This window comes from Dipodomys spectabilis, unplaced genomic scaffold, assembly GCF_019054845.1.
Source record: "Dipodomys spectabilis isolate Male_0828 unplaced genomic scaffold, ASM1905484v1 ptg000002l, whole genome shotgun sequence".
NCBI lineage: Eukaryota > Metazoa > Chordata > Mammalia > Rodentia > Heteromyidae > Dipodomys > Dipodomys spectabilis.
Window position 1 is genome coordinate 16,664,060 of NW_024870679.1, and position 23,397 is coordinate 16,687,456.

Here is a 23,397-nt window from a genome sequence, read left to right on the forward strand (position 1 = left end):
CAGGCAGGGGTTAAGAAATGCAAACAAAAAACAAAAAAGAAATGCAAAAACTTTTGACCCTCTTACATGAAGAAAACAAAATATTAAATCGTACTATTCCTTTCTGTCCTTTTTTTTTGGGGGGGTGCTGGGGATTGAACCCAGGGACTCATTAATTCTTAAACTTCCAATTAAATATTTTATTTATTACTGTTGGTAAAGATAAACTATAGAGGCAGAGTTGTTTTTATGTTTTGCACTGCTGGGACTCTGATCCTCTTAGGGCCTCAAGTTTTTGCTTGTCTTTCTTGCTTATAAGCTGCTGCTCTCACTTGAGCCAGGCCTCCCGTCTAGCATTTTGCTGGTTAACAAAAGATGGAATCTTACAGGCAAAAAGCAAGATCCTATTTGAAAAATAAGAAAAAAACCAAAAAGAACTAGAGGCATGGCTCAAAAGGTGGAAAGTGCAGAGGTTGCCTTCTGGTGTTTACCACAGGTGGTATTCTTACACTGAATCAAGCAAGGGGCAGAGTAAACTTACCCCATATACACCTTGGCCCAGGCTCTGTGCCTGGTCTGTAGTGAACGAAGAGACATGAGGTGGGGAAAAAGAAAGAAAAGAAAGTACACAGCTCTAAGTTCAAACCCAAGTACCACCAAAAAGTAAAAACTAAAACAAAACAAAACCCTCCTGGACACACACTACCTATACCTTTTTCGTTTACGTCAAAAGCATCTAGATTTAAAGTTCTCTATTATCTGCACCTCATTTGTTGTTTCAAACTTTTCTCTCCATATTCCTGATAATCCAACTAAAACTTCAGTCACTGAATTATTAGTTTCTCATAACTCTGTTTCCTTTGTCTAGAATGCCTACCAGTCCCTAGATAGGGAACTCTTCTTTTGTCCTCTAATCCTCAACTCAAGTAACATTTACTCCGTAAAATATGCATCTGTCAAAGATATCAGTTCATTCTGCCTCCCTTGCCTCTTTAAATTTTACTTTTGCTTCTTTTAGATATTATCACATACAAATTTGTTATTTCTTCTATAAGTTGGCAAATACTTGATTTGCCTTCTCATTTGCCATGTCAATTTGTTTATGACAACCTTGATTATTTCTTTTAAAGAATACAATTCAGTGGAGATATTTATGTGATAGGGATACAATGAATTATAAGGAAAATATTATTAACAATTTGTGGCTAAAAAGTTCTGGTTAGCAAGAAAAATTCCCATTTTGTGGGGACATGAAATGCGAGGATAGAAGAGAACTAGGGTCGGAATTATTTTCAATATGAAAACTTACTTCAATATGAAAATTTCAGCATAAATTTACCAGCCATTTAATTGTAAGATAAAAAGTGATTTTCAAGCTGGGTGCCGGTGGCTCACACCTGTAACTCATAACTACTCAGGAGGCTAAGATCTGAGGATCATGGTTTGAAGCCAGCCTGGGCAGGAGAGTTCATGAGACACTTTTACCAACTACTCTTATAAACTACTCAGAAAAAGCTCAAAGCGGTATTGTGGCTCAGGTGGTAGACAGGACTAGCCTTCAGCACAAAGAGGCTCAGGAACAGCACCTAAGCCAAAGTTCAAGCCCAAGACTGGTAAAAAATAATTATGTAAATAAAATTGATTTGCATTGTGATTAAACTCTGGAAAGGTAAATTTCTTTTTACAGGTTGGATATGTACATGTACAATTTCCTTTGGACATAGTGTCACCCACAGTTAGCAAATATTACAGTAGAATGAATATCTTACAAGTACAGTAGAATGAAACCAGCAATACATCAACACAATCTAAGATGATACAATAGACTCTTCCTTTCTGAAGAGACTTTCAATGTCTATTCTTCCTTAAAGGAACATCTCATGTGCATTATTGTTTTTCATTATCTTCCTTTTCAAGGACAATACTCGTCTCAAACATACATTAGTAAAAGTAGCCACTTTCCTCCAGTCTTTTACTAATCAGTCTTCAAACTTATTCACTTCTTAAATTTAAAAAAAATAATAAACTGCTCAAAACCAATTCAAAGCTCCTCACTGCATACAGAGCATGGTCCAAATATACTGATGTCAAAGTAGACTGCGACCCAGAAACGGTATCTTCATAGTCTCTCTGAATATATGATTTTTATTTCCAGAAAATGGTGGATTTAAGCATTCCATCATTTGGATGTTTATTCTTCCTCCTGGGTGTCCTTTTCCTGCCTTATAGTCTGTCTGTTTGTCAGGCAGTCAATCTCTTTCTTTCTTGTTTGGCATTAAGTGCTGGGAATTGAACCGAGGCTTTGTCATGCTAAACACATGCTCTTAACACTGATCTTACAATAAGAAAATTGATCCATTTTTTGAGTCTTCAACTCTCTTTTCCTGCCTGGGAAAATTTTTCCTCTCTTTTCCATTTCTCTTTCCTTTAACCCTCTCATAATAAAGTAAACCCTTGCCAAAACTAAAAAAAGGGGGAAAAAAGAAAAAATATACTTTATCTGTTTTAAATTAATTTTTGTACAGAGTGAGAAATAGAGATCAGTTTTCTACATGAAGATAATAATGTTTCCCAGAACCATTTGTCCCCTCTCTCCCACACATGGGTGCACATGCAGGCACGTGCTCGTGCGCGCGCACACACACACTCACACACACACACACAAAATTTGGCTCTGTTGTAAAAAAAAAAAAAAACTCAGATGGCTGTAGCTGTGTGGATTTCTACATCTTCTAGGATGTCCCAAATGGTTTCATGTCTATTTCTATGCCAATACTATGCTTTTTTTTAAAATTGTGGCCCTGTAGTATAATTTGAAGTCTGATATTTTGATGTTTCTAGCATTATTATTTTTGCTTAGGATTACTTTTGATATTTAGAGTTTCATGTTTCTATATGAATTTTAGGGTTGAATTTTCTATTTCTGTGAAGAATGACAATGAGATTTTAATGGGAATTACATTGAATTTGTACTTGGGTTTTGTGGTATAACCATTTTCACAATATTAGTTATATGTCAGTCCACCATCTTTTGGTGTATTCTTTCTTCAAGGTCTTATGCGTTTTGCTGTAGATATCTTTCATATCTTAAGTTTATTCATAAGGATGTTGCGCATAAATTTTTTCCTAATTTATTTCCCAGCTTGTTCACTATTGATATATAAAAATGTTATTCAATAATTGTATGTGATTTTCTATTCTTCTACATTACCAAAATTATATAAAAGATAAAAGAGTTTGGGATGTAATCTTTAGAGTCTTTTAAATGTTGGATTATAAAATCTGCAAACAGGAATAATTTGATTTGTTTCTTTCCTATTAGGATCTTTCTTTCTCTTGCTTATTGATCTGGCTAGGATTTCCAGTATTATAGTGAATAAGATTGAACATTGTTGTCTCATTCATGAATTTAAGGGAAATAATTTGTTTTTCTACACGTAGTATGATGCTGGCCATAGGTTTGTTATACATAGCCTTTATTATGTTCCAGTATGTTCCTTCTATTCCTAATTTTAGATTTTTTTTATCATGAAAGGATGTTGAATTTTTTCAAAAACCTCTTTTAAGTCTATTGAGATGACCATATGATGTTGTCCTGAATCTGTTACGTGGTTTGTGTATGTTGAACCATTCTTGCATCCCTGGAATGAAACCAACTTGATCATAATGTAAAAACTTGTCTTGTCTTGTTGAGCTCTACTTGTAAGAATTTTATCAAGAATTTTTGTGCCTACATTTGTCAAGGAAATTGCCTATAATATTTTGTTGTGTCATCCAGTTTCAGCAACCGTAATGCTGGTTTTATAAAATGAGTTTAGTAACATTCCTTCCCTTTCTAGTACATAGAATAGCTCAAGGTGCTGGTTCTTAAGGTCTGACAGAATGTGTAAATGAACTCATCCATTCCTGGGCACTTTTTTGTTTGGAGACTATTACTGCTTTAACCTTGTTATTTGTTACAGATCTGTTTAAGTTGTGTGTATCTTATGGCTCAATTCTGCACCTAAAAATGTATGCATTTATTCTAGATTATCCAGTTCAGTATAAGAATTCTGTTGGTATTTGTTGTGAATATATTTGTGTGGAACATAACATTTTATGCCCTATGCTTTTAGAGTTTTTTGTTGAAAACATCTGTTAAGGCTTTGTCTTTTTAGGTGGCTTATTGCTTCGCTCTCTCTCTCTCTTTTTTTTTTTTTTTTTTGCCGGTCATGGGGCCTGAGCTCTGGGCCAGGGCGCTGTCCCTCAGCTCTTCAGCTCAAGGCTAGCGCTCTACCACTGGAGCCACAGCGCCACTTCCAGCTCTTTCTGCTTATGTGGTGCTGAGGAATTGAACCCATGGCTTCATGTAGGCAAGGTAAGCACTCTACCGCTGAGACACTCATTTATATATATTTAATGCTTTTATTATGCTGTGTCTAGGGATGTTTTCTCCTCTTGCCTATTTGGTTTTCTGAAAACCTCCAGAACCTAGACAACCTTCTCTTTTTCTGTGATGTCTTTGACTATTATTTTGTTGAATACATTTTCTGTACCTTTAGTTTGTTGTGTCTTCTATGCTCATGATTCATAGGTTTGGTCTTTTGATGGTTTCCCAGTGGTCTTGCATGTTCTACTCATATTTTATTAGCATTTTTCTGTCATTGTTCAATCTAATTCCTCTTCTTTGTCTTTGGTCCCAGACACTATTTTCAGCTTGCTATATTCTGATAAGGTTTTCTACTGTGGGTTTTTTTTTTTTGCGTTTTTCTTTCTTTCTTTTTTAGGCTCTAGGGATTGAATTCTTGAGCCTCAAATCAGGTAGCTGGATTATAGTTGTGAGCCACTGGCACCTGACTCTTGTAATTCCTGATTCTCTGCTCTTCCTTTCTCTCTTTGGAATACGGTTCCAGTTACCTGACTCTTCTCATGTATGCAGGGAGTCAAAAATGGGGATTCTTCTAATCTGACACCTTGCTGTCTCTTTTGTTTTTACTGTTTCAGTTTTCAGATACGGTCTCAAACTTTTGTCTGTGCTGGTCTTGGGCTTCAATCTTCCATATCCACCTCCTCGTATGTGGGAGTAGGGATTGGAAATATTTTCCTGACAAGGGTCATTTGAATATTTGTGGACCATACAAAATTATCAATTCAGGTAGACAGATGGGCCTCAGTTGGCCAAAGGGAAGCATAGATGTATGTCTGCCCTGTCATGTACCAACTGATTTTGTGGGTCTTATATAGCCTGATAGAGGTTGGAGATGAAAGAAAAGGTTCCCCAAACCATGACCAGCTTGTCCTTTAGATAGGCTAACTTTTTGTGGATTTTTGAGGACTGCGGTCTTGGATTACAATCCTCCTATTCCTTCCTCCTGAGCAGCTGGGGTTACAGAGGACATGACCAGCTGACATAGGTAATTTTAAGTACTATACCTCAATGATTTCCTACCTGGAACTTATGAGTTATAATTTTTAGTATTTCCCGATGTGTAACATTGATGATGGCCTTGGTATTTTCATACACAGTCATTTTCTCAGTCATAGTTGTTTAGTTGTTGGTTTCTTACCTAAAAGAGGGTGGCTCTGCATAGGCACATTGGTCTCCATAGCCTGTGGATGTTCTAAGCCTGGGTAAACATGTACTGGCTGGTGATGGTTCACTGGTACTCCACACGGGTGTGTGGTCTGCTGAGCAAGAGCTGCTTCAGCAGAGCTTGTATCTTGCACAGAAGATTGTATCTTCTAGATAAAGATAAAGTTACCTTAGATCTTTCAGAGTTTTAACAACACAAGAGATCAGATACACAAGGATAAGAATATAATTTGAATACCACCTTAGCTACTGACATAGGTAATACCTTAAGGGACAAATATTTCTATCTTCCAGGTGAGGAAACTAAGGTTTAGAAAGATTAAATAACTTAAGTCATCATGTGGCATAGAAGAACATTTTTATTTCCATTTATGATTTACAGTAAGACTCAGAAATAGTGGAAGCAACTTGCCTAAAATTTTATGCCTATTCAGTGGCAAGCTAAGTTACAGTAACATTATGCTAAGTAACATTATACTAAGCTTTAAGTAGAAATACAGATATGAGACACTCTTTCTCTTCCATCTAATAAAGAGTTTGGAGCAAGTAAATAAACAAGGCAAGTCTACAAATAATATTTACACCAATCTGAGTAAAACGAATGCCAGAGGAAGGCTTATATCAGCAACAATATAGACCAAATATGAAGTCAAATATTCAGGGTTAAAACATCAATAATCACTTTCTAAAATATACAAATACATCCACTCATTTGTCAATATAGAAACTAGTATATGTCCACTTTTTAAAAAATTAAATGGGTATTTTATTCCTCAGTAAGTGAAACTTTAAAAACATTGGCCAACATGAGTCATAAAATGGCATTCTACATGATGTATCATAGGAATGCTTTCAGAATTCCTTCATACCTTGACATGTTTTGATTTCTCTAAAGCCTACAACTAAGATAGACCAGCTATAAATAAAAGCTTTATGAGAACTCATTTCTACCTACCAAGTTATTGTTAACACTAGCAATAGAAGTAGATATAACAAAGATCTCATTCTGTTGAAATACAAATATGTTCCCCTTTGATTATCTGGTTATTGATTCTGTGCAAGCTCCCTTATCGTAAGCCTAGCATACTTCACTTGGGTGTCCAGCACCCTCCTTGTTTTATCTCTTTAAACTCTTACAAATTCCCCCAACTGCTGCATTTCCCTGAATATAACTGATGTGCCTTAGTGGTCTCTTTTCACCTACACTATTACTTTTGTTTAAAAAAGAAGTCCTTAATTTGTATGTCATTATACTAATCATTAAAAATCCATTTCAAGTATTTCTTCCTCTGAGAAACCTATTCCTCCCCTTTAGGATGTATACATTCATTCTTGTTTCATTTTCTTAAAAAAATACAGATTATTACAACATTATCATATAGTGTGTGTGTGTGTGTGTGTGTGTGTGTGTGTGTGTGTGTGTGTGTGTGTGTGTGTGTGTATGTCCTGAGGTTTGAACTCAAGGCTGGGTATTGTCTTTGAAGTTTTTGCTCAAGGCTAGAGCTCTAACACTTGAGCCACAGCCCTCTATTTTCAGCTTTTATGCCTGGGCTGGTTTTGAACCAGATCCTCACAGCCTCTTGAGTAGCTGGATTACAGCATGAGCCACGAAGCCTTTTTTCCCTTTTCACAGCTTAGAATTCTTCTAGAACTATTGTTTATTATTGTATTTCCTTAACCTACTTAGGTGTGATCACATAAATTTACTGTAATTCTTTACTGGGGGGTCAGTACACAAGACAAAAATTTCATATAAGGGTTACAACTTGAATTAGTAAAAATAAATTGACTTCATGTGAACTTCTAATCAAAATAGGAGTGCTAAAGTTGATAGTTAGTGATTATAATCTTTATCTACTATTCTCCACCTCACTTTTGTTAAGAAAGTTCACCTTACTGTGCATATGCCTCTCCTGTGTGCACAATGAGGATCACCAAGGCAGGTCCTTTGTATTTAGATACTCAGAGTTAAACTGAAATTTCCAGAATCAGTTCTCTTTATATAACAAGTGTATTTTCTTAGAAAAATAAGCCAAATAGTTCTCCAGACAATAGCTTTGTTTAGGAAGAAATCTTTGAGTGCTAGGAGTACACACACAGCAAACACAAAACAAATGAAAAACAGTTTTAAAGAAAGCTATTTTTATGCCAGTGAGCTAGAGTGCACATGTTGATTTAATTTCTAAGGTACAAATAGGTGGAAGAATTAGCTTACCTTTGTGTTCTCTTTAGAAGGTGCATCACACTGTTTTGCTTCAGTAAATTTACGCATTTCTGCAAATGTATATAGATAACGATTTCAACATTTTTCAGCTTAAAAAAACTACCAAGTTACAATTTTTCCATATTAGGAAGGAAGTGGTGATTTCTTACAGTCACAGGTGTTTGCTCTATTTGATTTAGCCAAAATTTCTAAAGGGATTTCTTTGGAATAATCAGCCATTCGTAAATTCCATTGTGGATTAAATTCAGGCAAAAAACAAAGAATTACTTCACAGTAAAGAGTTCGAGCAAATGACAGTTTAAAAAAGAACAGGTTAAGGTTTCAAACAAGTAATACTACTTCTTCTAAAATTGTGCTTTACTTAAAAAGCCATAGATAGAACTATTGGAGGTTTAATTAAAATAATTAAGAATTTTCCATAAGAGAAGGGTAAGTTATTTATCTGAGAGGATACAGTTTTTATTAAGTGAAGCTATTTGACTTCTGTGGCCAGGTTTGTTCTACCTGCTAAATACTGTATTGAAGATCTCATCTAGTTAATCCTCAATTTCTGAGCTATTTTGCTTTTCAATTTCATCACAACAAATGTGTTTTTATATCTTTAACCTTTAGAAATACCTACATGGCTGACACTGACAGTAAAAGTAGATATAATAAAGAGATTTCACTCTGATAAGAGTACAAATATGGCCAGCCACCTATAATCCAAGCTACTCAGGAGGCTGAGATCTGAGGATCGCGGTTCAAAGCCAGTCTGAGCAGGAAAGTCCATGAGACTCTTATTTCCAATTAACCACCAGAAAACCGGAAGTGGTGCTCTGGCTCAAGTGGTAGAGTGCTTGCCTTGAGCTAAAGAAATGAAGGACAGTGCCCAGGCCCAGAGTTCAAGCCCCATGACCGACAAAAAAAAAAAAAAGAGTACAAATATGTGCCCCCCTCTGATTGCTCTGCTATTGATTCTGTGCTATACTCTTGGATCATTAAGTGTGGTAAAGCACCGATCCTCTAGTTACTGCCTCGATCCATCTTTTCGAGTCAGCATTCATGAACCACCTCAGTGTTATCTGCTTCAGGCTCCAGGGAGCCAAGGCTGATTAACACCAAATATTATTTAGACTTAAAAAATTCCAATGTTAATAATTACCTTCTGCTTCCTGAAATGCCATCAGTTTCCACTGGATGTGTTACTGCTCTTTCCTCTCCTAAAATGTTTGATGCTGAACATTGTTAAAATTGCTAAATGCCACTCAATTCTGTGCTTTAAAGAATTCAAGTGTTTAAAATGACATAAAGCATCTTAATGCCACTCAGCTAAGTATTTAAGTGTTGGTAAGTTAGATAGAAGGGGAAGAGATTAGGATACAAAATGAGAAGATGGAGGATAGATCCAGGTAGCCTTCACATTTAAAGAAGAAATTACTGTTTCAGCTTTGAACAAAAAGCAAACAGACTTCATTAATATCATATAGGTTATATACATTTATACATCTATTTCAATTATTCAAACACACATCTAAACTACTGCATAAACTCCTACATAAAACAAAAATGACATACCATATTATTAACTTAGTTTTCTGATCTGTAAAACTAAGTTTTGAACTAATTTTTATAAAAATTAGTTCCTCAGAATTGGAATATGGTGGTAAAAGGTGTCATATATCAAAACCACTTTGTATACTATGTATTATAAATATAGGTTAAAAATGATAGCCTATAACTTAGCACTTTGCTTCTTATTCTAATTTCATACAATTGTTTTCTAAGAAAATAATAAATTGAAACTGCATATATTTATTTATGAGTTCTTGGCCTTTGGAATTAAATATGTATATATATACACATAAATATGTATATATTTATGTTTTTGTTGTTAGGCTTAAGATCATATTTCAGTTAATAAAGATCTGCCAATCTGGAAAACATAAATTAAATTAAGAAAAATTAAGAAAATATAAACATTATCAGCTCATTTCTCTGGGGATTGTAATACCTACCTTGAGAGGATCAGCCTGGGTAGCACAAATAATCTACTAACCAAATGAATGTTAGGTATTTCAGGATGTGTTCAAATTTCATACCTCCCAAAAAACTCAATATAAGAATCTTTGATTATGAAGCTTTTATTTAAACTATGTCAAAACTTTATCATTTAGAATTTGTTTTAAAAAAAAACCTGGGATTGTGGAGATTTGGTTAAAAGATTTACTTAATATCTTAATATATTCATCACCTATCAAATCATTGAGATAGATGCTCTAGACATCCCAAATATTATCAACAAATACTGAAAAGTTGAACAGGAATTCAATGTCCTTATGCAAAAACAGAACAGGATATCATATACAGCACATATAATGACTACAGATTCTTAATTAGTAAAACATATCATACTTCTATTAGGAGGGACACGTTAGAACAAAGTTATTGGAAGTCGTTATCTAGTTAATGGTTCCACTTCCTTATTGAGAGGAAAGATAGCAGGTCCAAACATAAATTATTTGCCCAAACTAATCAGCCAAACCATGCTCTATTGGTAAATAGTAAGCAATCGGTTTTATACTAAAAAATTCACTCCCTTTAAAGAATGTTTTAGAATTTTCCTTGAAATGTTTGGTAGTACCCTTCACATTAAGAATAAAACAATTGCCTGGGAAGGTGGCTCAGTGGTAGAGCACTTGCCTTGCATGCCTGAAGCCCTGGGTTCGATTCCTCAGCACCACATAAGTAAAAAGAAAAAAGCCGGAAGTGGCGCTGTGGCTCAAGTGGTAGAGTGCTAGCCTTGAGCTGAAGGGCTGAGGGACAGCGCCCAGGCCCAGTGTTCAGGCCCCACGACCTGATCCAAAAAAAAAAAGAATAAACAATTATAAACTGCTTGTTAATTTCTCTAAAGGCCTTTCAACTAGAGTTAGAAAGTGGAAAGCAACAAGCAACAGACAAAAAGCTCGAGCATTAATACTCTATACTGGCTCTACTTTCACTTGGTTCAGATTCATTGTATTTTTAAAGTTTTATAAGTGATTGATTCTAATGTGCTAGCAATGTTAAGAAATAATATTCTAGGCAGCTTGTTTATTCAGGAGTGCAGTTTGAGTAGAACATATAAAAATGTATGGGACAGGGCTGGGAAGGTGGCTCAGTGGTAGAGCGCTTGCCTTGCATGCCTGAGGCCCTGAGGCGCTGGGTTCGATTCCTCAGCACCACATAAGAAAAAAGCCGGAAGTGGCGCTGTGTCTCAAGTGGTAGAGCGCTAGTCTTGAGCTGAAGAGCTGAGGGACAGCGCCCAGGCCCAGAGTTCAGACCCAACGACCGGACCAAAAAAAAAAAAAATGTATGGGACAGAAATGACCCCTGTTTCTCTAGAACTTATATCTCCATATAGACCTCAATATGTGAAAAGCACTTTTTTGAAACTCCAGTCCTTGAATTTTTATCCTTCTAGTTCTTTGAAACAATATACTTTAATTAGTGAGGAACTTCAGTTATTCTTGTCACTTCTATAGAAGAGTACTTTTTAGAGTACTAAAATGACAAATTACTTTATTCTAACTTTCAAGTCACCATTAAATAAGAATGATTAAAAAAGAAATATCATCTTTAAGAACTCCTAAGTTTCACTCACTGAGCAGTATAGTAATGCCAACAAAAGCAAACAAAAACCAAGAGCTAAGTGAAAAATTCAAGTAACGAAAAAGTAAATTTTTGTCATAACCATTGAATTTCTTCATGATAAAATTAAACACATCTTGAAGTATTTAATATCTCATTATTCAAGTATGTGAGTTTATATTTATAGTTCCTGGAGTTGTTTCCTATAACTTTTGTGTGCGTGTGTGTGTGGGGGTGGTGGTGGGAGTCCTGGGTTCTGTTCCTGAGTTTTTGTGCTCAAGGTCAGTACTCTACCACTTGAACCACTGCCACTTCTAGAGTGTCTCATTGAGTTTCCTATCTGGGCTGGTTTCCGACCTTGATTCTCAGATCTTGGCCTCCTGAGAAGCTGGGATTATGGGCATGATCCACTGGGGCCAGACTCCTCTCAGGTTTTGATAAAAAGCACTACTTTTGATCAACTGTTCCATATGATTTTTTTCTCAGTAATTTTATTGAACATAGGATTAAAGTGACTAATTATATTCCCCTCTATATTATTACCCCAGAGTAGTCCCATGGTTGAGCAAGAGAAGTTCTTGTTAATTTATATGAGCACGTTAGCACAATCTAGCCAACACAGAATACATGCATGGGAATTAATTGTATTTTTAAGACATCTACAACATTTTTGATTTGACACTTAATGATCCTTAGAATGTTATAAAATAATCTTAAAAGCTTTTATATTTTATACCAATGCTTAATGAAATATTCTTGACATAACTAAGTTGCCAGTGTTTAAGTCAAAAACATAATTTAAATGATCCAATCAAACTTCATTGAAATTTGTTATGAAGTACTGCTTCTAGCCCATAGATTCTCATTTTCACTTTTGAAGGTTTTGGAATTTAATTAACAACTTGTTCATGGAAACATTATCTTGCTTGAATTAAGGGAATTTCCTAGATTTTTAAATATAACTTTCATTGGAAACCCACAGTCTATCTATATTTACTTTTCAAGAGTATATAAACTTTAAATCTTGGAAATGATAGGAAATAGCTTCGTAAGTAATGGAGACTGAAAGCCAACACTAAAACAGCATCTGGATATTAGTCTTAAAACAAATGAGTAATCTTTAGGAAGTTAGAAAAGATTATGTAGCATTCTGTCCCTGAAAGCTAAAATTCTAAAAAGTTTTGACTTGGTTTTTAAAAAAACAACCCTGCAGTTATCCAACTGGTTTGAACAATCAGTGAGACAGGTATTAAAAGGTAAATTAATTTTTTGAAAAATCACTAAGGATTAATATTCTTCTATGTGAAAATATGTCATCAAAGCTTTCAGAAAAGTTTCCTTAAAATGTTAAACAAATGACATTATATTCCTATTTCCTATCTTGAATAACCAAACTTATTAATTAGAACTCTGAAATACAGTATTCCACTGTGAATTTCAGTTCTGAACAAATCATAATTAAAAAGCTATAACATCTTATATAAGGTTTTTACTCATATCAATTTTCACAAACTACATAAGTCTCAGTAAATAATCTATTTCCCCTAATCTTGAAACTTGAGAATGTCATGTACATGAATAAGAATGTTGATTTTATTATATTTACAATAGATACTATATTAACATGTTCTGACTTAGTTATTTTTCACAATTTAATACTTCTATTTATAATTTTTATTCTTATTTTCAAGGAAGTAAAAAATGTTCATAGCTTGTACACTAGAAATAAAGAGCCTTAAAATATTTTAATGGAACAGTTGAAGTTAACAGGATAGAATGTTCAATAAAATAATTAAAATTTCAAAAATAAATGACTAGCCAGGCATATAACCCTAGCACTAGTGAGACTGAGACAGAAAGATTTAAGACCCCATCTTAAAATGCACTAGTGAGGCTGAGGCAGAAAGATTTAAGACCCCATCTTAAAACAAGCAAGCAAGCAATTTATCAAGCAAGCAAACAAGAGAATTCATAGCACCAGTTTAGAAGGCAGACTGACCACATGTCAGTCTGAAGTAGAAAGACTGGGACTGAAAAATGAGAGAGGGGGTAAAACTGTTCAAAAAGAAATGTAATTATTCCTTAATTATGTAACTGCAACTCCTCTTTACAACACCTTTACAATGAAATTAAAGGAAAAAAAGATTGGGACTGAGTATATGGTCAGTACTTAGTTTTTTCTTGGCCTACACCAAAGTTTGACCATTCCCAGAATTTGGAAGGAAAATGAAATAAATTTATTAACAAATCTTTAAGCTGGATATGGTGGCTCATGCCTGTAATCCTAGCACTTGGGACTGAAGCAGGAAATGAGAGTTCAAAGCTGCCTGGGCTACAGAATTAGATCTTCCCTCAAAATAAGAAACAGAAAAAAAGGGCTAGAAGTGTGGCTCAAATGGTAGAGTGCTTGCCTAGCAAATTAAGTCTAAAGTACTGAGTTCAAACCCCAGTATTGTAAAACACACACACACACACACATGCACACACACACACACACACACACACACACATGCACGCATGCACACATGCAAGCACACACCGGTTTAGAAGTCAGACTGACCACATGTTAGTCTGAAGTAGAAAGACTGGGACTGAAAAATAAGAGAGGGGGTAACAATGTTTAAAAAGAAATGTACTCCTCCCAAACTGAAATAAGAATATATATTTGAAAGTAAGTCCTTTAACTTGGGAAAGGTGACATTAACTAAAAATATTAGTCATAATATATTCAGCAGTGTTTTAAGATTAAAATTCTAAAATTCTAAGAAGCCATTGTGTTAGAAAATTAGGCAAACAAAAATAGATATTGTGCCATTTTAATAACAGCATTCTTCCCCTCAGGTAACATATTATAATATTCTATCAGAAAGTGATAATTCATATTAAAATGAAGGTACTTTATTTAAAACTCTATATACAGAATTTTCCCACTTATAATCAAGGCATTTCTTGAATTATTTGATTATTTGGTTTTAGGGGTGTTTATCTGTAGGGGGCAATACTGCGTACTGAACTCAGGGCCTCCTGTTTGCTAAACAAGCATTTTTACCACTTGAGTCTTATCTCAGTCCTTATTGAATTATTTAAGTTAAATAATTCAAACTAATAGTTACAATAAGTTTTATCCTACAAATAAAAAGACAAAATGCTCTAACTTATTAGACCATAAATGCTTTATTAGATGAAATTACAATTGATATTACAATTTAAAATACTAAAAGGCAACTCAAGATTTTTCCAGTATTGCTTTGTGCTTAGATGTCAAATATAAAGAAATGCTGTATAATATCCACAGCCCTAAATTCACTTTAAAATTTAGTAGTATGACAAATCCAACAAAAGTAAAAATTGTTTATTCTTACAAAATTGTTTATCGCTATATACTTTAGAAATGTAAAAACAGCAGCACCACAGGAATGCAAATTAAATAGAACCAAAAGAAAAACAGCAGACCCTGACTACTAAGCCAGAGAAAAGAGGGCTTTCCATACATATAAAGGGTAGGGATTCCTGAAGTCAGAGTAGCCATGTGGGATCTTTTTATTAAAAAAGGGAACTGAATTTCACAACAAGGGACATCTCATTTAACATAAAGTAAATTTTAGGCCAGAAAGTGGCCTATATTCTGAATTTGACTTTTGGTCATTAGCATCACTGCCAAGCCAAGTGTCTTTGGGGCAGTAGTGACTTGTCAGCTATGTAACTGTCAATGAAAAAACACAAGGAAACATGGATGATGTAAGTTTGCCACAACTGATAAATTATGTGAGAATACGGTACTTCCATCTATTTTCCTGTAGATGGAAGGTAATATTCTACAGTAAAGAAAATAACAAAGTGAAATCTACTTTACAGGGTCTGAGATGCCTGGCTTCTTAATTCTTGTTGAATTCAGAACACAGCATCCCAGCAAGACTCAGTAATATCAGAATGAAGTATCATGGAGAAGACTTTTAGAGGTCCCTCAAGTACTCTTTTTATTGTCTAAAAAAAGTGAAAACCAGTATTTTATAGCTGACATTTTCTAGTCTTAAGGTCTGATATTATTTACTAAGAGATTACTCCACTATGAGTAAATTGGTTTCCAACAGGACCAAGCCTTCAAGTCACATCTGTATAATATGAAATTTCATTTTATACATTTTTAAGGAAAATATTAAAATAATCTACATGCAACTAATTAATAAGGATGGTATTCAAACCAGAGATTCTGGGCCAGGAACAGATACTTCTTCAAAATGTTAAGTCTCAATATTACAAGAAAAAAAATGTCCCACAGACAGAGGTACATGTAAGGGACCGCTAACCTGGTTCAGAATCGCTGCTGTCCGATGAGCTTGAATCACTGCTGCTGCTGCTTCCCGACTGGGAGGAGCTGCTGCTGCTGCTGCTGCTGCTACTGCTACTGCTGCTGCTGCTGCTGCTGTCACTCAGACGGGACCCACTTCCAATTGCTTTCAATGCTGGTGTTTTCTCAGCTACAAAGCAGGGAGATACAGTAAAGTGCCAATAGCATTCAACAGTCAGAGGAGGAGCATTTAAAAACTGCCACCTACGTTTTACTTGGCGTTTTCTAGAATTCAGCTGATTGTTTACGTCCTGTAAGCGCTTTTCCAGCTCTTGCTTTTTCTGTGCATGAAGTTCTTCTTTGGATTGCGTTATTTTCTTAGCTAGATGGTTAGGAGTTAAAAAAAAAGAGTGTAACAAAAACATTTAAATACCAAAACAGAATTTTATTAATATGTAGAAACACATACCATGAGGCTTTAGTGGTCTTTTCCTTAGACATGCCACAACATATTTTTGCAATTCTCTTAGTGTGGATGCTTTCAGCGTCTCAAAGTCTATCTCTATCTCATCAGGATTGGAATTTCTCAGTGAGGGTTCTCTTGATTGTATTATATGAACTACTCGGCCAAGTTTATCTCCAGGGAGTTTGTTTATATCCAAACTCAACTGCCTTTTCTCATCATAGTTCATAGGCTTAGCGTTATCTTCATTTTCAGATTTCATTAGAACCTGCTGTTTCCTTTTCTTTGGCTGACTGGAAACAAAAATTGCACCTAAGTCAAATTATTTCATTTATTTACTTAGGTGATAGAGATTAAACCCAGGGCCCTACGTATGCTAAGTGCTCTACCATAGATCTATACACCCAGCCAAAATTTATTCTCAATAATTCTTCTACTAAGCCATCATAAAAGGTGACTTACGTGCTCTTGGGCTTTTCCTTTAGTTTCATTTGCTTACAATTTTTCCCTGGATTTTCATCTTTGTTATTAACTCTTTGACTTTTCTTCACTCTTTTCGCCTTCTCATTCTTTTTCTTTAATTTACGGAAAGGCACTTGGGACAGAACCTGTAGCTGTTGATGAACAGCATTAAGCTGACAAAGTTTAAAAAAAATCATTAAACATTTATGATTCTTAATAAACTAAAATATTCACTAAAAACAGTCCAACAGGGCTGGCATATAATAATGTAGTAGCAGAACATCTGCCTAGCTTGTGTAAGGCCTTGGGTTTGATTTATGTGTAAGGCACCATAAAGAAATAATAAAAACAGCTTAAGAATAATTTTCCAGGTGGCCTAAATTTTAATTATTAATATTTTAAGCTCAAGCTCAGAGAACATTAACATTTTATCACATTCATAGCAAATGATAAATTCTCATCCATAAAAGATCTCAAATTTGTAAAAAAATTTCAGTAATTGTGATTAGGAGTGTAAATAACAGAATTTGTTTTTATAAAACAAATTTATGACTATCTGGATATTTTAGTAGGAAAGATAATTAAAATGACAAATGTGCCTATATATATATATATAAAGGTACTAAGTGATTACATATAACAGCTTTAAGTCTAATTTTTTTTTTGGGGGGGGGGGTCCGGTCGTGGGGCCTGAACTCTGGGCCTGGGCGCTGTCCCTCAGCTCTTCAGCTCAAGGCTAGCACTCTACCATTTGAGCCACAGCACCACTTCCAGCTTTTTTCTTTTTGCTTATGTGGTGCTGAGGAATCGAACCCAGGGCCTCAGGCATGCAAGGCAAGCGCTCTACCACTGAGCCACCTTCCCAGCCAGTCAGCTTTAAGTCTACAAGAAGGATTTTATATAATAAACCAGCAGCTCTTAGAAAGAACATCTAAAATTGTTATCTATATGGTTGGTTACCTGTTCCTGAAGCTTTACAAGACGCTGGACTCTCTCATCTTCAGAATCCTCGGAAGAGTTATCTTCAGAGGATGCATCACTACTGCTTCCTCTACCAAGGGATTTGGAAGCATTTGGTGGGAGGTGACATATGGGTGTGGTCTCAACAGGGTCATCAGGAATCTTTGCAAAATGCATTTCAAAAACATCCTATAGTGGAAAATTATACTGTTAAAGGCATTCTGCATTTCAAATTTAATTCAGCAATAACAACTTTTACAAAACTGTATTTCAGATCAGCCTCCTGTGGCTCACGGATGTAATCCTATCCACTCAGATAGGTATCTAATTGTGGTTTAAAGCTTGCCTGGGCAGGAAAGTCTGTCAGACATTTTCCCCAACTTCTATGTGATAGGGCAACTTCATTAAATAATTTGCTATAAAATGATGTAAAAACTAGTCAAAAGACAAGACAAAGGCTGGAGGCAGGGCTCAAGTGATAACAGTAGCTGCCTAGCAAACATGAGGGCTAAAGTTCAAACCCCAGCACTACATATTAAAAAGTTCCAGGATGTGGCTCAAAAATGGTAGAGTGCCTATGCAGCAAATGCAAGAGCCTGAGTTCAAACTCCAGTAGAGTAGAAAAAAAAAAAAAGAGGATCAAAAGACAAATCTAGTGCAATTCCCATCAAAATTCTAATGACATTCTTCACAGAACTAGGGAAAAACGATCCTAAAATTAATAAGGAAACACAAAAGACCCAGAACAGCCAAATCAACTCTGAGTAAGCAGAACAATACTGGAGTTATCACAATACTTACTATAGCTCCACAGCAGCAAAATGAGCATGGTACTGGCATAAAAACAGATACACTGACCAATGGAACAAATGGAAGACCTAGGAATAAGCCCACATAGCTACAGCTATTTAATTTTTGACAGAAATGCCAAAAACATACATTAGAAAAAACAGCTCTTCTGACAAATGATGCTAGGAAAACGAGACATTCACGTCTAAAATCCTGAAACTAGATCTCCGTCTCTGACCTGTAGGAAAAAAAATCGATTGAAGAGCTTAATGTAAGACCTGAAATTTGGAAACTACTAAGGAAAACATAGGAGAAATACTTCACAATATAAGCACAGGAAATTACTTTCAGGATAACCCTCCAGTGGTTTGGAAAATAAGGGTAAGGACTGATAAATGAGATTGCACAAAAATAAAAAGCGTTGGTATAGAAAAGTAAACAAATACTAGAGTGAAGGGACCATATACAGAATGGGGAACTTTTCCCCCCAAGATATTCATTTGTTAGAGTATTAAAACCCAGTATAAAGAATTCAAAACATTAAACAGCAAAATAACAAATAATCCAATCTTTAAATGGGCAAATGAGCTGAATAGATGGTTCTCAAAAGAAATACAAGTGGCCAATAAAATACATGAAAAAATGTTCAACATCCTTAGCCATCAAAATTGATGAAATAGCCAGTTGTTGGTGGCTCACATATATAAGCTTAGCCACTCAGGAGGCTGAGATCTGAGGATTGTAGCTAAAAGCCAGTCCAAGCAGGAAAGTCTGCAAGACTCTTATCTCCAATTAACCACCAGAAAACCAGAAGTGGTGCTGTGGCTCTAAGTGGTAGAGTGCTAGGCTTGAGCACAAACAGACAGTGACGACAACCTTAGTTCAGGCCCCATGTCCAACAACAACAACAAAAATATGAAATGAATCAAAACTATACTGAGATTCTGCCTCACCCCAGTAAGACTGGCCACCATCAAGGAAACAAGTACTGGTGAGGATGGGGGTAGGAAGGGGTCACTGGACTCTAAGTCACTGCTGGAAGGGATGCAAATCAGTACACTCGTGGAAATCATCTAGAGGTTCTTCAAAAATTTAAAACTACAACTCCAGCTTTACTACTTCTGGGTATATACCCAAAACCATCAAAGTCAGATGACTAGAGAGATACCTGTACACCTACATTTATTGTAGTACTGTTCATAATAGTTAAATTATAGAATCAACCTAGGTGTCCATCAATGGATGAACGGATAAAGCAAATGTAGTAAATATATACAATGGAGTTTACTCAACCAAGAATAGAAATTATGTTGTTTGTTGGAAATGGATGGAACTGGAGATCATCCTAAGGTTAAGTTTAATAAACCAGTCCCACAAAGACAAAGTATCATGCTTTCTCTCAAAGCTGGGGGGAAACAAAACAAAACAAAAAAATCAGTGTCATGATTAATGTGTCATGACTAATAGGGAAGTAGAAGGGGAGAGGAAAGGGGAAGAGGTAGTGAGGATAGGAAAGAATAATAAAAGGGATGGGTATGGTCAACGTACATTATTTGCATATATGGAAATGTCCTGATGAAACCCTTACTGTGTACAATACATGCCAAAAAAGACAAAAGTGTAATTCATAAGCAGTTTTGTATTTAGGAATGTGTGCACTATTTATCTTTTGAATATAGTTCTGAATTTTTAAAAATACATTTAGAGGAAAATTACCTTCAGTATACAAGTAAAAACTCACCTGAAGCATTCTAGCCATTTCCACTATTTCATGATCTGGAGGGTTGTATTTGTAGCAATTCATGAACATTAATCTAACATCTGCAGCAAACTCATATGCATCCTTATATTCTTGATTGTCCATTTTCCCCTAAAATAAGGAAAAGTTATAGTATTTACAACAAAATTCAATTCAGTCAAATCATCTGCAAGTGAGAACTAATGTTCTTTTTCTGTTCTTGGAATCCTGTTATAGCCTCCTAACTAGTTTGTACATTCCTGCTAGAAAAAAAATATAAAAATCAAATATGAAGACTTTATTCGTGATATTTTTTTCCTTTGTGCCAGTCCTGGGGCTTGAACTCAGGGCCTGAATGTTGTCCCTCAGCATTTTTGCTCAAGGGTAGCGCTCTACCACTTGAGCCACAGCTCCACTTCTGGTTTTCTGGTGGTTAACTGGAGTTAAGAATCTCACAGACTTTTCTGCCTGGGTTGGCTTTGAACCTCAATCCTCACATCTCAGCTTTCTGAGCAGCTAGGATTATAGGTGTGAGCTACAAGTACCCAGCTATTCTTGGCTTCTTTACAATGATTTGTCTTAAGACCCATCTTTCCTTCCAGTTTCATCCACTCCCTCTTCAGGTTTTCCATGTGCTTCAAGTTGGCACAAAATAACATTGTAAATATAATTTCTTCACCTTATAGCAATTATGCAAGTTGTGATCCCGCCCGAAATTTCCTGATCCCATACTTGTGTCCTATAAATTACGAAGTTCTATTTATCCTTTAAGATTTGGCTAACACATCACTTTTCATGAGCTTGAGCTGGTATTGAGGGAAAAATAGGATAGTGTTGTTTTGTAAAGATGATGTTTAAAAATATATACACAATGGAATTCTATTCCTCCATCAGAAAGAATGACATTGCCCCATTTGTTAGGAAATGGAAAGGCTTGGAAAAAATTATATTAAGTGAAGTAAGCCAGGCCCAAAGAAACATAGGTCCCATGGTTTCCCTTATTTGCAATAACCAGTATATGTCTGAGTCAAGCAGAAAAGGTCAGATAAGGTGATGTTAGGGAAATGAACCCTAAGATATGTATTCAAATGTTTTTTTTCTTTCATGCGATTGTTTCTAACACATTTACAAGATTATTTCTTTGTTGCTTTGTATGTACCTCCCCCCTGCTTTCACTATATTTGATGTCGGTGTCATCTGTGGAGGGGAAGGGGAAAAAAATCGTTTAAATAGGGATACAGGTGGACCCATTGCAACAATGAGATGTACAAGTCGTTATGCCGAAAAATGAACTTTACAACTTTGGTGTGTGTGTGGGGTGTAGTGGGGAGGATTAAGTGGGGGGGCGGGGGGAGGTTAGGAAGGGATGGGAAGGGGAAACAAAGGAGGAGGCTACAATGCTTGATAAGAAATGTATTCATTATGTTGCTCATGTAATTATAACCCCTCTGTACAGTATTTTCACAATAAAAAAAATAAAAATTAAAATTAAAATAAAAAAACCTATTTTCAGAATTTAAATGTCAGAAGGAATGAGAAGTAGACTGATAGCAGATACCTCATCAGCCACAGATGTTAGAATCTGTCTTACAAGTTTGAAGGGATAGTATCATTTTAGAATTCTATATTCAGTAAACACAATTATTGTAAAATAAGGACAAAATTATTCTGGTAGATATAGGTGATTAAAAACTGAAGTCTCAGGAGAGTTTCATTGCATTTCAATGAAAAGAACAAATCCAGAGAGTAAGAAGAAAGTGCAAGAAACAAGGGCAAACAAAAATCAAGTGGTAACCACTCTGGAAAGCAGTAGGAAGTTCCTTAAAAGATCAAAGACAGAGCTTCCCTATGACTCAGCAATTCCACTCCTAAACATTTATCCAATGGACCACAAGCCAGGACACACTAAAGCCACCAGCACAACCATGTTCATTGCAGCATTGTTTACCATAGCCAAGATATAGAATCAACCTAGACATCCCCCAGCGGAAAAAAGGATCAAGAAAATGTGCTATGTATACACAATGGAATTCTACTCATCCATCAGAAAGAATGATATTGTACCATTAGTAAGGAAATGGAAAGATTTGGAAAAAATTATATTAAGTGAAGTAAGCTAGAGCCAAAGAAACAGACTGCATGGTTACCTTATTTGTAGTAACTAGAATGTGTATATAAATCTACAAGTAAAAATACACTGAATGACTAAAAAATGTATATAAATACATATATATATGTATATACGCACACACATACATACACTAGGACAGGATAAATTATATAGGACTCTAGTCATTAACATACAGAGGCCAAAGGAGGATAGACATAGGAATGTTTGAGAAATGCTCAATAGCTACATACAGATGATAATATTCTATGAAATAATAATGAAATGATAATATTCTATGAAATGAACTCCAAGAAATGGAAAGACATTTTAGTTGCCATTATTTCTGTTATTATTTTCTTTTCTTTTTGCTTATTGTTTGTATTTGGGAGGGGAAGGAAGGGCATGTAAAAGGTGGAACAAGGATGAACAAATAGAACAATGATACTCACTGGACACTATGTGGAAAATGAACTGGATATCTTGTGGGGATGGAAGGGAAAGACTGTGAGAAAGCAACAGAAGATGAGACATGGTTCAAAAAGAATTATTCTCATTACTCATTACTTGATTCATGTAACTGTAACCCCTCTGTATATCAACTCTACAATAACAATTTTAAAAATAAATAATTTTTTACTAAAAAAATCAAGTAGTATGTTAATAAACTTTTCATTGCAGATAAAAAATAAAGTAAGTGGTGCTTGAGAAAAAAACCAAGTCAGTTATCATTGTAGCCTAGAGTATACACCAGGACCCTGTCAAAAAAATCTTAAAAGGAGAATAATCAAACATCTGGAAAATAATGAAGATGAGCATATAGTGAATAGTCATTTAGGAGGACTGAGATGGTGAATGACTTTGAAGATGCTACAGTTCTGTTAAGTAGTTATCCTTAACATTAACATATTGAACATAAATTCCACCTGCACTGTAAAACTTCCAAGTAAGCAATAAAGATATCTTTATCACTGAAGCAGAAAATTCTCCTTCAATAAAAGGCAAGAAGAGAGTTGAAAACTGTATTAATGTCTTAGCAAAAGAAGACAATCTAGAATTATACAATCATTAAAAACATTCTTGCTTGGTGCCAGTAGCTCACACTTGTAATCCTAGCTACTACAGAGGCTGAGATCTGAGGATTGTGGTTCAAAGCCAGCAAGGAGGAAAGTCTGTGAGATTTTTATCTCCAATTAACTACCAGAA

At 35.2% G+C, this 23,397-nt stretch overlaps 1 protein-coding gene and 1 non-coding gene across 2 annotated transcripts in view; one reads left to right on the forward strand and one right to left on the reverse strand.

Moving 5' to 3' along the window:
- Positions 1–23,397, reverse strand: part of Brdt (bromodomain testis associated) — a 45,471-nt gene that overhangs the window by 11,571 nt on the left and 10,503 nt on the right. Inside the window, exons 6-12 of the mRNA XM_042680780.1 lie at positions 20,088–20,216; positions 17,558–17,746; positions 16,598–16,770; positions 16,142–16,428; positions 15,692–16,054; positions 7,767–7,825; positions 5,526–5,700 (exon numbers count right to left, since the gene is read on the reverse strand). Coding sequence (XP_042536714.1) covers positions 5,526–5,700; positions 7,767–7,825; positions 15,692–16,054; positions 16,142–16,428; positions 16,598–16,770; positions 17,558–17,746; positions 20,088–20,216 — 1,375 coding nt within the window. The remainder of the gene's footprint in view (positions 1–5,525; positions 5,701–7,766; positions 7,826–15,691; positions 16,055–16,141; positions 16,429–16,597; positions 16,771–17,557; positions 17,747–20,087; positions 20,217–23,397) is intronic.
- LOC122112903 lies at positions 454–578 on the forward strand. Its single transcript, XR_006148294.1, has one exon. It is a non-coding gene; the product is annotated as a small nucleolar RNA SNORA51 (small nucleolar RNA).